The 14,744-nt window shown below is 37.3% G+C and overlaps 1 protein-coding gene across 1 annotated transcript in view; it reads left to right on the forward strand.

Annotated features, from left to right (window-relative positions):
- Positions 1-14,744, forward strand: part of LOC135075454 (receptor-type guanylate cyclase gcy-1) — a 71,611-nt gene that overhangs the window by 47,262 nt on the left and 9,605 nt on the right. The window contains exons 6-13 of the mRNA XM_063969894.1: positions 3,648-3,761; positions 4,947-5,072; positions 5,443-5,571; positions 8,884-9,013; positions 9,468-9,590; positions 11,026-11,115; positions 11,449-11,572; positions 12,573-12,661. Of these exons, the coding sequence (XP_063825964.1) occupies positions 3,648-3,761; positions 4,947-5,072; positions 5,443-5,571; positions 8,884-9,013; positions 9,468-9,590; positions 11,026-11,115; positions 11,449-11,572; positions 12,573-12,661 (925 nt within the window). The remainder of the gene's footprint in view (positions 1-3,647; positions 3,762-4,946; positions 5,073-5,442; positions 5,572-8,883; positions 9,014-9,467; positions 9,591-11,025; positions 11,116-11,448; positions 11,573-12,572; positions 12,662-14,744) is intronic.

A 14,744-nucleotide genomic window follows, 5' to 3' on the forward strand; every position in this document is an offset into this window, starting at 1 on the left:
ATTTGGCACACGCTATTCATAAAATTCATTGATTTCGGCCGTTACAGTACTGAACAGTTGAGATAAAAGTTATAGCATGATCCTTCAACATCCGATATTTCCAATACTTAGTATTGCTAGTTGTTCCAAATTATTAGATGTTCTGAACTTGTAATTACTTTTGATGCTGACTGTACAGGGCTTCAGACATGGTCACGTTTCTAGATAATTTAGTTTTGAGCCAATATTGATCAATTTGTCCAAACTTCGTTAGAGGAATATTCGTTATTATTTATTACAAAATCTTTTTAAAACTTTAAATCGAGTAATTTCATGCATTTAGTTTTAAATTTGACCAAATAACATATTTTAATTATGCAAGGGATGACAAAAATGTATTTTACATACATTGCGCTATTGTATTAAATTGGGATTCTGGATGAATCTACATAGATTCCATCTTCAGCTTAATCATCACTTTCCATCAGGAAAATTAAAATGTTAATAAAGTTGAGGCATAATAGAACTTCTTCGTTGTGTTTCTTTTTATCATTTAATTAGCGTTTACTTTATCGAGTTCCGAATAGTTTTTTAAATGCGTTCAACAGTTTTTGAAACCTTTTTACCCGACTGCGCCAGAAGGCGGGTTATGGTTTTGTATCCATAGTTCAGATGATAAACAACAAAACAAACCTACAAACAAATCACAGCCTGATATGAAAGTTGTTTGTGGATAAACAACATTCCGTGTCATATAAAAGTTATACGATCAGTGATAAGGTAAAGATAATAAATACTTTATTATTCAATCAGGAAGCTTCTACCAAGGCGGAGCTTTATGTAGCTTGAAAGCTTTGGATCTAGATGACAATAAAGCTAGCATAGCGTAGAGAGCTTAAAAGATTAGATTTAACGCTTATTTTTCCTTCTTATTTCTCTTCGTTATTTTTCAACAAATATTTTTTAAAACTGTTACATTGTTCATTTAATAGTAATTTTAATCCTATTGAGCATTGTCCAGACACTATTGTTCTAAGATAAATAAAAATTTTGTTCAAGTAAATTGTATTTTTTATCGTCATTAAATTTTGTTTCGTTTCACCAAAAAAAAATGTATATCAAACGTTTGCTTTTATTCAGATATTAGGTATAGAGTAACTAACCCTAAATAAGTACCTATTAAGAAAACTAATCACAAGAAGCCACGTTTGCCCTCGATTTCTCTTCAAATGCAATCAACTATAGTTCTGTAGCTTTAACAATCCAAAGACAAAGCATTTTAATTGCTTTCCGATATCTAAAGACTAATATCAAAGTGCAAACAAGATCCGTGACGTCACAAGTCATCTGAAGGAACTGGGGCGCAGTAATAACCGCTTATTAACTGACGGAGAGTTAATTAGAGATCGTGGTTTAACCGCAGGTTTAGTTACCAGATCGGTGAAGATGTCTTATAGAGTAAGCGTTAATTAAGGAGTTGCATTGAATGGAAAATTCATGTACAAATGACCTGAATTCATGACCAAATCTAAAACTACATATTTCACTCGACAAAAGTCATTTAAACTGGAATTTGTCAATAAACGAAACTTAAACAAAGTCTAATTGAAGATTTTACACGCTAAGGTTTGGTGTTTGTTTACGTCAAAATACCTACATACTTATTTACTTAAAACGAAACAATTAGCATTAGCCGAGATTTGAAACACCAGGCTCTAGTCCAAAAACAAATGAGCAAGGTCCTAACGCCCGTATTCACAAACGATGCTTGCTTAAATGAAGGAGCAAATCGAACGCACAGCGTTGAATAGAGCTCTGTGATTGGTTCGTGTGTCACCCTGTGCGTCCACGCGCACTGTGAGACCTTATAGTAATGTTTGTGAATACGGGCGTTAAGTATGGACCTTTCCATAACTCGGTGAATGACGTATGGTCAGCAAAGTAAATCCCTAAGTTTTATCACAGGTTTTATCTACGTATCATAATTATACAGGGTGACTTTGCAATCAGTATCCATAGTATCCAATGTTTTTAATAAGCTCTACAGAACAATTTAAAATATAACTTTAGCTTATTAATTATTTTTAATCGTGGTAGTTGTCGCAAAAAATATATTGAAAATCTAATCCTCCCATCTCAAGTTTTAATGGATACCTAACGCTTATTTTCGCGCACCATTATGTCTATTAAGCTTTGCAGTTAACTGTGTGTACGTGTATTTTTCTATGAACGAAGTAAATTACATATATTACCACTGTACCAATTTTGAAACCACGCGCAATTGGTAAAAATAATTAAATATGAAACAAACTTTTTTTTACATAAATCCATTAAATTAATTACTGATTCCGAGTCGCTCCTTGGAAACTAATTGCAAAATAACCCTGTTTCTACATATTTATCGTGCTTCCGGCAGTCTGAAAGCAATACTTCAGTTAGCTACTGACTGAAATGATGGTAGCAATGACACATCGAGGTGTAAGTGATGTCATTATTCACACACTCTCTCAACATACGTTCACACTTCACGATAGTGAATCATAGTACCATATTTTGTCACGATATTAAGATCTATGTTTTTTCCTACAAAACAAAGATGGGTCACAGAGCTCATGGGTGACTCATGGGGGTCTAATTGATGATTCACGGTGCATTTCTATGCAGATTCCCGGTAGGCTGGTAGATTGGTCACACCAATACATGTTAACAGGTTATTGTAGGTAGACTCGCATTCTATAAAATAGAGTTTATAATATACAAAACATTGCATTGCCACCTGATTTTATGAGGATGTGGGAATTCAGTGCATTGAAAATTTGGTTCCATCTACTATTATCATTATCTATACTAATACTTATCATTAGTACCAATGAGGGTTTTCGCGATTGAAAAATCCGCCAGATGGCAATACGTAGACGCGAGGTCCAAATGCTGCATGATTGGTTATTTTTGACATGACATTGACAGATTTGTCAAAATCCACCAATCATGCAGCATTTGGACCTCCCGTCTACGTATTGCCATCTGGCGGATTTTTCATTCGCGAAAACCCTCATTGTTACATTTAGTCCAAATAAAAACTTTTTCTATTCTAACCTAAATGTAGGTTACTGTCGCGACCCGCCTCCTTGGCCGCACGACACTGGCCATCAAGAAAGCGATTATTCTTTTTTGAAGACAAATAATTTCGCTCCTCTTTTGTTTTTTTCTCGCTCACGACCCTCGAATTGTAACGCTTATTTAATTTCTTCCTCGACTCGATTTTTGTAAATAGGTAATATTTAATTTTTACCATAATAAATTATAATTCATTGTGTTCATTGTGTTATTATTTAAGTATTGCTACAACTCATCTACCACGAAGTATGACACAACATTGAGACATTTATGCCCATTTTCACCATCAATCCCTAATTTTTAAGTGACTCATATGAAAATAAAATTCCTGTTATGTGTTACTATAGGGCTCACTTAAAAATTAGGAAATGATGGTGAAAATGGGCATTAGTCTGTACAAATGCTTATTTGGCTAAATGCTCCAGAGGTATTCGATTTGCATAATTTATTATCTTTCTGGTTAATTTAATAATAAGCATTAGTTTGTATGTATTCTTTATCAGAGTCACGTATTTATTTATTTATTTAATTAATAATAATCTTTTTCTCAGATACTTGGTCGGCTTCAAAAACCTCCTGCGTAGCATCGAGTGTAAGGGCATAGCATCGGTACTTGGCATCAACTACTTCGCAAGAGGATATCTACGGCCAAGAGCACACGAGAGGTTTTTCCAACTCTATATTTATACCTACCTACTATTTAAAGCCACAATCATCAGTACCTCTAGCATGAATAACTTTCGTCTTCAAATCGTTTGCGTATTCGATAAAATTCGATACTCAATCTTCGAATTAAACGATAACGTGACAATTTTGATTCTCAAATAAGTTTCGTGCAACCACATCTCATGCTAAGTTCACTTTACGACACGTTCACAAGGGCGCTGTTGTAGTTTTCTTACTAAATCTTTTGATGGCGATTCGAGTACGCAAACGATTTGAACTCGAAAGTATTTCGTGCTAGCCGTACTGTAGTCAATAATTGTTTATTGCATTCGTTAATGTACCTACATCGCATCATCATCATCGGGTCATTTAGTTTATATTGCAGAAGCACTACTCTTTCTAATGGAAGATTTGACTTCCATTAGGCCTCAGTTTTCAACCGACTTCAAAAAAGGAGGAGGTTCTCAATTCGACCCGTATGTTTTTTTTTTTTCTATGTTTGTTACGCGATAACTCCGCCAATTATGAACCGATTTGAACAAATCTTTTTTCGGCGTATAGGTAATACCTCAAGGGTGGTCCCATTTAAATTTAATAATAGAAAAAACAACCCCCAAGGGTGGAAAATTGGGGATGAACTTTTTTATACGCAATATCTCCGCCGATTATAAATCAATTTGAACGATAATTTTTTTGTTGAATAGGTATTATCAAAAGGGTCGTTTCATGCGAATTTTAAGAAAATATTTCACCCCCAAGGGTGGAAAATTGGGGTTGAACTTTTTTATACGCAATATTTTTAATTTTTAGTTTTTTTTTTGTGTTCACGCATTGGAAGTCGGTTTTATTTTTTTTAAAAGTTAATTATTCCTTCCCAAAACGGGTTAAGGAATGGGGATGCCTGATGTACAAATCTTTATACCTTAGACCTTGACCTTTCAAGACATCCACGGGAAGAGTGGTAGCAGTACTATTATTGTTCTCTTCTAGATATCTAAACTATTGTATAACAACTACAAAGATTCTTTAAGTTTGAGTTGCACCACCTAACTTTACAGTAACTATAACCAGTGTGTTGTGTATGGAGTTTGACAGATTTCTGACGTTTGTTGAAGTTAAAGTAAGATGGTGCAACCCGGCCTAAGATTTAGAAGTAAGTAGTGATAATGTTTAATAAATTACAGGTACATAGCTCACATGGTACTAGGCAGAGACCTGTTAGATAACACCCTCAACTTAGTGCCATCCTTGATACCCTTGCACATGGACATCAAAGAAGATAGCCCGGAGTATCAAGTGCTTGAGAAAAAGTAAGTGAATATCAATTTTGTACTTCAACAGAAACTTTTTCGAGTGGTAAAGCCGTGATAAAATCTTAACGATGATTTTAGACGATAAATAAGGATCCTAGGCCTACTGATGAAGATTGGGAAGCGAAGCACTTTGATGCAAGCAACGCAAGACTGATCTTTGTGGAAAGCTATATTTCCAGCAGTGAACGTCTACATAGAAAATAAGCAAATATTCAATTCATATACGGATAAAATTTTCCCATCTACTTAGTTACTACCTATTTACCTTACCTTTTCACTTACACATGTCAACCAGCCTACAAAAGAGGAAAACGCTCTATAAATAGCATAATCTCATAAAATACTCTAATTGGAGTACCTTTTCTAGGAACCAACAGATCGTGGACAACCGTCACCAAGCCGGGAGTGTTCCTGATGCTATCGAATACTTCGACCAGACAGCTACTCTGCTGGACAAGCTCAGAGCAGTTCAGAAGCAGTTGAGGCAGTATATCAAGTAAGTGGCTTTAATTAAGTCAGTCAGTCAGTCAGTTCAGCCAAATGACGTCCACTGCTGGACAAAGGCCTCCTCCAAGGTTTTCCACAATGAACGGTCCTGCGCTGCCCGCATCCAGGCTCTTCCCGCGACCTTCACCAGATCGTCGGTCCACGTAGGAGGCCTGCTCACGCTACGTCTTCCAGCCCGTGGTCGCCACTCGAGAACTTTTCTGCCCCAACGGCCATCGTCTCTACGAGTTACTTAAGTATTTCAGCACTATAACTTGATATTCATCATCAGGTCATTCCGTCAGCCACATCCGTATTCACAAACGATGCTTGCTCAAGTGAAGCAGCAACGCTACGCGAAGTCGCACAGCGTTAATAGAGCTCTGTGATTGGTTCGTGTGTGTCACTCCGCCACTCATGTAGTGTCTATGAATAGGTGTTTGGGACCCTGGGACCATGGGTGAGACCTCATAGGCATAGTGATCTTTGTGAATACGGGTGTAAGTCTCCACTGCAGGAGTACGACGCATATTTCAACGCCCTTGTCATATTCATCATCATCAGATAATTTAGTCTCCACAGCAGGAGCACGACCGTCTCCAATTACCCAGAAATGGAGGTATTTGGCCAACACTCCCCACGCTGGCCAAAGTTAGGCTTAGTGTTCGCATATTTCTCCCACAGTCACCTCACGAGAAAATAAGTAGTTGTCTTAATACATAATTTAACATAAACTCCTTTTTAATTCGCAACAACAACTTATGAAAGCAAAGACAATGTATCTCATACATGCATATTTTACCACAGAAACTAACTTAACTGAGCACTAATAACAGCTTTAACTTGAAGATGGATTAATTGGAGTTAGCAAATTCTCCAAAGTTACCTGGCACGAGCATCACATACTGCTTGTATATTACGAGTACCACGATATTAACATAAAAGGTACATGGTAGGCTCTGCTAGCTTGTCTATACCTAAACTCACTATTTTGAAATGTTTCGTTTCAGAAAGTTTTATCATCTCATTAACCGAAATTAACCCTCTTATCACGAGAGCAAAAATGACCCCGAAACTTTTAGATCTTTTAACCTGATAGATGCTAAATTGCTAACTCCAGATTGTCGTAAAACAGGCCTTATATTTGGCACTGCCACTTGCACTTTGCATTAATAGGAAGGTAGAGGCCGTCCACTCGCCACGCTGGCCAAGGACTTAGAGCTGGCCCAAAAAAATTTTTAACGACCCAGAACATAATTATTGTCCTAGCGTCGCAGAACGAGGTGAGCCGACCCCAAATAATGGGAAAAGAAGAAGATTTTGTAACTCCAAGGCTCCAAGCCCACAGTGGCAGTACCTGGACTGTGAACATGTTAAGTGATTCTACTAAACCTACATGTCCTGAAATATAGTTGCAAACAAGTTGGTCCTGCTACTAATTGTGAGGGACAGTCGATCAAACTAATTAACGAATCCAACGATCCGGACTAAATAAACTTAAATCGGTTCAACTATTTCATTGGTTTATTAGTTAAAGGTTTATTGGAGAACTTAATTGATTTCTCATGTTAATTTAGTGGATCCTCAAGGAATGATTCCACTTCAGTTAATTTATATCGAAGCAAAACTTTCAGGTAGGCATTTGTACTTGGGCTTTAGTCTTTTTAATAAAATAAAAATTTTCCTAAACTAAGTCAAGTAAAAATATATTGTAAGGTGAATAGGTGAATAAAAGTTAACAAGATTAACTTTATTACTTTTAATTGTTTAGTTCTAACTGTAAATAAATAAACTAATGCCCGTTTTCATCAATCCCTTATTTTTAAGTGACCCCTTTGAAAACAAAATTCATGTTATGTGTTACCATAGGGGTCACTTAAAAATTAGGGATTGATTGTGAAAACGGGCATTACTTACTTATAAATAAAATATGATCGTAAATTCCCGTTTTATACTTTGTGGATATTTTAAATAGGTATAATTTAATAGTCAGAATAGATGAGTTGTTCTTAGAATACATACAGGCATCGCTATAAATATTATTAATTGAAAAAATACGTTTTTCCCTGGGGAAATATAACATGTTTCCTCATCATAGGCTCCAAGGCGAATGACATTTAAATTATTTACCTAGACGTGTTACGTTAGAATATTTAATTAAACAAATTATAAAATCATTATGTTGACACGTTATTTAATAACCTCCTCCTTTTTTGAAGTCGGATAAATATAATTAAAGACAATGACTTTTCATAAGTTTATCTAGTTTAGCTTTTTGAAATCTCTGAGCGACGCTACATATGAACTCGAGTGTTTAGAATCTTAGTGATTTGAAATTGTATCTGAGATTTTGCAACAAAATGATATCGATACATACGTTAACATAATAGGACAAGACAATAATTTATTAGACAATACAACAGTAATTAATAAATCTATATTTAGTTGAAATGTTTGTTTTATGTGTGTGAGTGCGAAAAGGGTACAAGAAAATAAATAATGTGACGTAAGCCTTTCGATTTATCTATTTACTTATCTGCTGTATATTTTGCTTGTGTAAATAAGAAGACAAATGGTATATGATGCCAGCACATGTAACTAAACGTGGGAGGGAGCGTTTTGTGCAAATAAATGTTTGCCTTTCCACTTTGACATATCGTTTCGCTTCCGTTTCATGTCTATTCTTTGTCAAATAGTTTGTTCGATTATTCATGCTACGGCTGCCCTCCTCGCATAGACCACTAGACAAATACAAATAAACATACATGACAGTTTAATTAATCCCGAAATCGCTTCGCTTACTCTTTTTTGCGTAATTACTTTGCTCCATGAAGCGATTTTAAAATTCATTTGTCTGGGTCGTAGGTATTGCTTTTCTACATGATGATGATGGGATTATTGGGAGGAATGGGCTGGGTGGGCAAGAAACGACATTATCATTGGTTGAAATGGTGTGCGTTGTTCACATACAAATTTTGTAGAGTAAACGTTGCTTTGTTAGCAAAAATCAGTTCTTTGTATTTCATGAAAATCTCTGCCTACCATAAAATATTACAGCACCCTAAAATTGCTTGGCGCACCACGGTAGCTACGGATATATAATCAAATCAGTCATTTATAGGTTAATATTGAACCCTATAAGGCTTGATATTCTGGATTTGCGCAGACCGTTCCAATTCACAAAATGGTAGGTAACAGATTAAAGTTAAAGTCTACCATTTTTGTAACAATAGTTCAACTTGTACTAAGTTGAAAATGTTAAACAGCTTTAATCCGAGTTTTCAGGATATAAATAAACAGTGTTGTTTTCTATACTCCTCAGGAAAGGAGTGACAGACAGCTTGACAGAGGCCAGGCGGAGTGAGGCTGTGTGCGCAGGCATACTGATCCTAGTGTGCGTTGTGTCTCCCATCATCATCGCCCTGGTTACAAATGCTGTCAACACTATACAGGTGAAGCAAATTACGATTAGCATAATGTTTTAAAAGCACCTAGTTCTTACATCCATCACTACCTCAAACTCTATATTCAAGACCGTGTCAGATTGAGAACTCGTGATTCAAAGGGTTCGATCTCCGCTGGCCGCTGGTTTATTGTGGCGAACCATGACAACAAGCATTTACTTAATTGTAGGGGTTTAGGGATTTAAAAAAACTTCTTGCGATTAGAATATTCATATTTCGAACACGTCACTTTCAACGCCTCCAGCCGGCCTAGGATGCGCGCCTTTGTTTCGTATTATGGATTTTCGTCGATAAGCCCACACATTTGTCGTTTATCGTTGATAATATTATATCGTGGCGCGCATCCTACTTTGACAAGTAAGCGTAATTTAGGTACGCTTGTGTCAGGAGTTGGTATTTTTTTTTTCGGATCTATTTACCTAACTATTGTATTCTTCACCAGGTATACGCCAGGAACCTCTCTGAGAAGGCCAGAGAGCTGGAACATGAAAAGGAGCTCAGCGACTCACTACTCTACCAGATGTTGCCGCCCAGTGTTGCGAAACAACTGAAGCAGACCCAACAGGTTGGTCAACATTTAATTTTCATCTTTACAGGTTCCAAGGTACCTATTGGTATTAACAACATACTCAAGGAACCTAGTTTCTGAAATGAATTTACACACTATTAAGCAATAATTTACTTTTATTGCCTGAACTAGCTTTTGCCCGCGGCTTTGCCCGCGGCTTCACCCGCGTGAAATTTAGTTTGTCACAGATCGTCATAAATTATAGCATATGTTAATACATACAGCCATATATTTATAACCCAGAATAATTTCTGGGTTATAAACAATAATACTGTTAAATTTCATCAAAATCCGTTCAGCAGTTTTTGCGTGAAAGAATAACAAACATCCAGACAATCAAACTTTCGCATTTATAATATTCAAATAGGAAGTAGGATAAAGTTAATTTCTATTATCTAACTGCAAAATTGTGTGTTATGTAGCTTTAAAATAAATAAATAGTCAATACAGTTAAAGATAACAAGAATACAGTTAAAGAAATCGTTACGACACAGATTTCCTTTACCATACAAAGATCATAATATAGGATGAGTATTATGTAGAGTTTCGATTAACTAATAAACAATGATAATAAAATTAGTATTAATATTTAAATTTGAATTAATGGAACATTTGGCGAATTCCGTTAATCTTTTCCAAGCAAACTAAGTAAAAGTAAAAAAAATATTATACGATGTTTCTAAGAGCATTCACTCAGAAATCAGTTGAATTTTGCTTAAATGCTAATCAGAACTTAGGTAAGTATGCGTGATAATCTCAAGCACGGCCTCAGGCTTGGGTTGGATTTATGTATTGAGACCAACCGATAAAAAAACCAAGACAAAGTCTATTATAGGTAGGTAACTAAAATTGTATCGAGTTTAGAGTTTTGTTTAGCCAACTTTGTTATAATAATTGGCTCGTATAGGGATAAAATAAGTAAGATTTCAATGGAAATAAAGGTGAGATTTTCTTGGAACGAATATTATACTTAAGCAAATGTAAGTACCTACTCGTATAAAGACCGCGCGTGCGATCGCGAGTGGAGTATCATCCATCACTCTTCAAAAACTTTGAAAACTCCACCGTAATAAGAAAACTTTGGATGATTTAAGTTTTTTTATTAGCTAATGGAAAATACAGCCACCACATTAAGTTTATTGTGAAATGGCACCATTTACAAGTAGATAAGATGCTACAAAGCTTGATAAAGGTTTCATACTTTTAATACCTATCACTGCAATTAGAGTAACTGCTGTAATTTTCCACTTTACTATGAAAGTTTTTCTAAAATTATTGCATTTAATATAATTAATAAAATGCTAATGAACCCGCAAAGTTCATTGGCAACCTCTTAGGCGTTTTGATTGATGTAATTAGTAAGCTAGTGTAAAAAATAATACTTGCTTTTTCCCACGGTTTCGCCCGCGTAAACTTTTAATTTCTTTTTCAGGTGCCAGCAGAATTCTTTGCATCTGTGACGGTGTACTTTAGCGACATTGTTGGATTTACAGCTATTGCTGCTGTTTCCACCCCTTATCAGGTAAATCATTAAAGAAATGGATTAAAAATAGTTCACAGTCACTTTCAGGGACGAAAACGGTCAATTTTAAATAAATATAGCCTTCAATTAAATATGTACTACAGGGTACAAATGGTATAATATAAGTATTCATGGTGAAATTATTGATCCCTAGAAATCATCGATTATTTTACCTCCTCAAGTTTTATTATCGTAACAAAATGTGCTTCTCTAAGGTTTTATCTATGTCTCTACCAAAATAATTCAAATTGATGCCGTGGTTTTGCGTGAAAAAGAACCGAACTGAACACATACAGACTTTCGTATACTATTGTTTGTTACGTATAATTTCAGGTGATAAGTTTCCTGAACTCGGTCTACAAGCTATTCGACGAAAGGATCGAGTGCTACGATGTATACAAGATCGAAACGATCGGAGACTCTTACATGGTGGCATCGGGGCTGCCGGTCAGAAATGGTAAGACGATTATCACACTGCACCGCCCTTCGCCGCGGTCCGCGTGATTACATATAAAAAATCCCGCGCGCAAACGCGTTTTCAGTGTGTTATGCCGCGCGTGTTTTCTATACAAACTGAGGTACTTGCATACAATGATTAAATCTGTCGTCCCGCATACCGCGGCGGAGCGCGGTGCAGTGTGATAATCGCCTAAGTTTCATAATCATAGAAAATTAGGTTTGGTTCTGTTTTACTCTGCAGGCACCACAAAAACATAAAACTTTACATTGATGATTTTGGCTAAAATGTCAACTACTGCGAGTTTTGCCAGCTTAACCATGACCTAGAATCCTAGATTCTTAGGACCTCAAGATTTGATAGGACTTGTATTTCCATCATATTTTTCAATGTTTGGAGGTATTATATTCCTAGCTTTTATTGATTTCTGTCTCTTATAACTTCTGTGTAGCACTGTCACAACCGGACCCAACTTGGGAATTTAAATTTAGAGAAACGATCACGTTATCATCATCAACTTACAGCAGTCCACTGTTAGACAATATTATTGTCTAACAGTGGACTGCTGTAAGTTGATGATGGTGATAATTTGAGTTGGTAAATTCTTGCGTATTCATTTTTGACCTTGATACTAAACTGCCGAAACTAAAGCTAGAGATATTGAGTTGCCGTAATAGGGATGATGACTGGATAATGAAATCGAAATTCTATTTAGTCTGTCAGACAGATAATAAAAGTTTTCGAGACATTTTTTAATTTTTTTCGTAATCGAATAATTACAGTATTATAATGAGTTGAAATGTCGTATGACGTCACTTTTGAGTAAAAAATCTACTCAAGCGTAACGTAACGCGCCATTTCAACTCGATGTAGCACTTATTATTTAATTATGAAAGAAAATAAAATATTATGAGTCTAATATTTTCTAATTATCTGTCTGACAGACAAATAATTGAAATTTTGTCATCTAGCCTATTATATTTTTAATAATCTATACCAGGCAACAAGCATGCTACAGAGATAGCCAGCATGGCGCTGGAGTTGCTTGAAGCGACCTCCATGTGCCGCCTGCCGCACCGACCCGATCAGGTATCTACTTAGGTAATACTATAAATGTTACTGCTTTTGTGTTTTTGCTACGTAATTTTAACGTGTGTTTGTTTTGTATTGAAATCAAAATCTGTGTTATCCCTAAGAAAGCTCACACATTTGCAGCAGTCGCAATGTTAATTGGCTCTTGGTGTCCCTCAGGGTATCATACTGGGTCCCATATTAGTTTTTTTCATTGTTTCAAATTTTAATGCATAATTTGTTAACTTAATTTGAAGGTATTTTAAGTATTGATTATCGCCCATCCGTTATGTGACCCTTCACTCTCACCCGAGGGGTAAAGATGTGATCTATAGTAGAGTAACCTTGCCTAAAAGAGGCTTCATCACCATTAAGGGCCTTTTTCCATTAGATTATAGACAAATACCTCAATCCAAAAAAAAAAAAAAAAACAAAATAGCACCTATAGCGCGCGATGTTTTACCGCGAACTAGGAGTACTGTGCCTAACGCCACTGCCACTAGCCCGCTCCGCCGCTCGCCCCGCCTACGCACACCGCGCTCATAAACTCCGGCGCCCCTCGTCGGCCAGTCCGTCTCAGAAAGGCAAACGGTGCGCGCGTCACGAGCCGCGGGGCCGGCGCATTTTGTTTCTCACTGTTTTCTTTTGTCTTTTCTGTTTTCTAATTTGTAAAATCTACTTGTGTCACGTTTTTTCAATTGTCTATAGTGAATAAACCATTTAAAACCTACTTATACGCCTATAAATGGCGCATCCAACGAGTGGCTTCGAACTGTGAATTAAACTGTGTTGTGAACTTGTAAAAACTTTACGAACATTATTAACTGTTTACGTCTTTCCACTGAGAAGTCAGTCTAGTGCAAGTGTGCGTTTATCAGGCTCGACTTACATTATCCAGTGCACGTAAGGGTTTTGTACATACTGTGACATTAATGTTATTGTTTTATAGTGTGTATATAGTAGGTTAGTTAGACTATAGACCAAGTGACTTTTGTAAATCTTTTGTACATAAACATAAACATTAAGTGAAACTGTGAGTCTGTGAAACAAACAATGCTTGCTTGCAAGTTTCCGCGCGTAAGTACCTCGTACGTCGGTCGACGCTAGGTTCGTCCGGTACAGGCGTGACTGTGACGTCACGCGAGTCATCGTCGCGCAACCCGCTCGCTCAGGCGCGCTTCGTCCGGTACAGGCGTGATTGTGCATGTTAACCGTCGACGTCTTCGGCCGCCGCGAGTGATTTTGAGCGCGTTTTGGACAAGTTAGCTCGCAGTGACTATTTGATTTTCTAAACGCATAAACAATTTTAAAGTAATGGTGCTAACGCGTTCGCGTGCAAACAGTATGAACCGAAGTGCTTCTACTACCGCCACGTCGGCGGATGTGGCTTCGCCACCGCTGCCTCGGCAGGACTATAGTCCGCCAGGCGCTGTTGCCGCGACGTTGGAGGGCATGCACGAGCCTTCTTATGGGGCTACCGCTACTGTTGCCGCGCCTCCTGCTGCTGCTGCGGGGTCAGTGACCCTAACCAACGAGCAGTTCGAGTTCCTAATCAGTAGGTTGACGCGTGATCCTGTGAGTACAACACCTTATTCTGGCAATTTTGCGAAGTGTACTGCGCGGTTTGACGGAGAAAAGTCAAGCGACGTGCGCACGTTTATTGATGCCATTACCACATACAAAGAGTGTGTAGGTATGGAGGAGGGCATAGCTCTCAGAGGCCTGCCTATATTGTTAACCGGCCTAGCTGCGACATGGTGGCTTGGTGTGAAATCCACTGTACATTCGTGGGCACAAGCAGTAGAGCTGCTTCAGCAAACTTTTGGTCCACGCTTACCTCCATACAAATTATACAGGCAGATATTTAGCAGAGAACAAGGCAATAATGAATCGACGGATGTTTTTGTCTGTAACCTTCGGGCGCTGTTCGCTCAGTTGCCGCCACGTTCGTTGAGCGAAGAGGTACAACTTGATATGGTCTATGGATTGTTGCATCAACGCATTAGGGAGAAGGTTCCTCGTACCATGTTTTGCACATTTGGCGAATTATTAAGCGAAACCCGCCGAGTAGAGGACCTTGTAGATGAGATTCGTCCAACAG

This window comes from Ostrinia nubilalis, chromosome 10 (assembly GCF_963855985.1).
Source record: "Ostrinia nubilalis chromosome 10, ilOstNubi1.1, whole genome shotgun sequence".
NCBI classification, from domain to species: domain Eukaryota; kingdom Metazoa; phylum Arthropoda; class Insecta; order Lepidoptera; family Crambidae; genus Ostrinia; species Ostrinia nubilalis.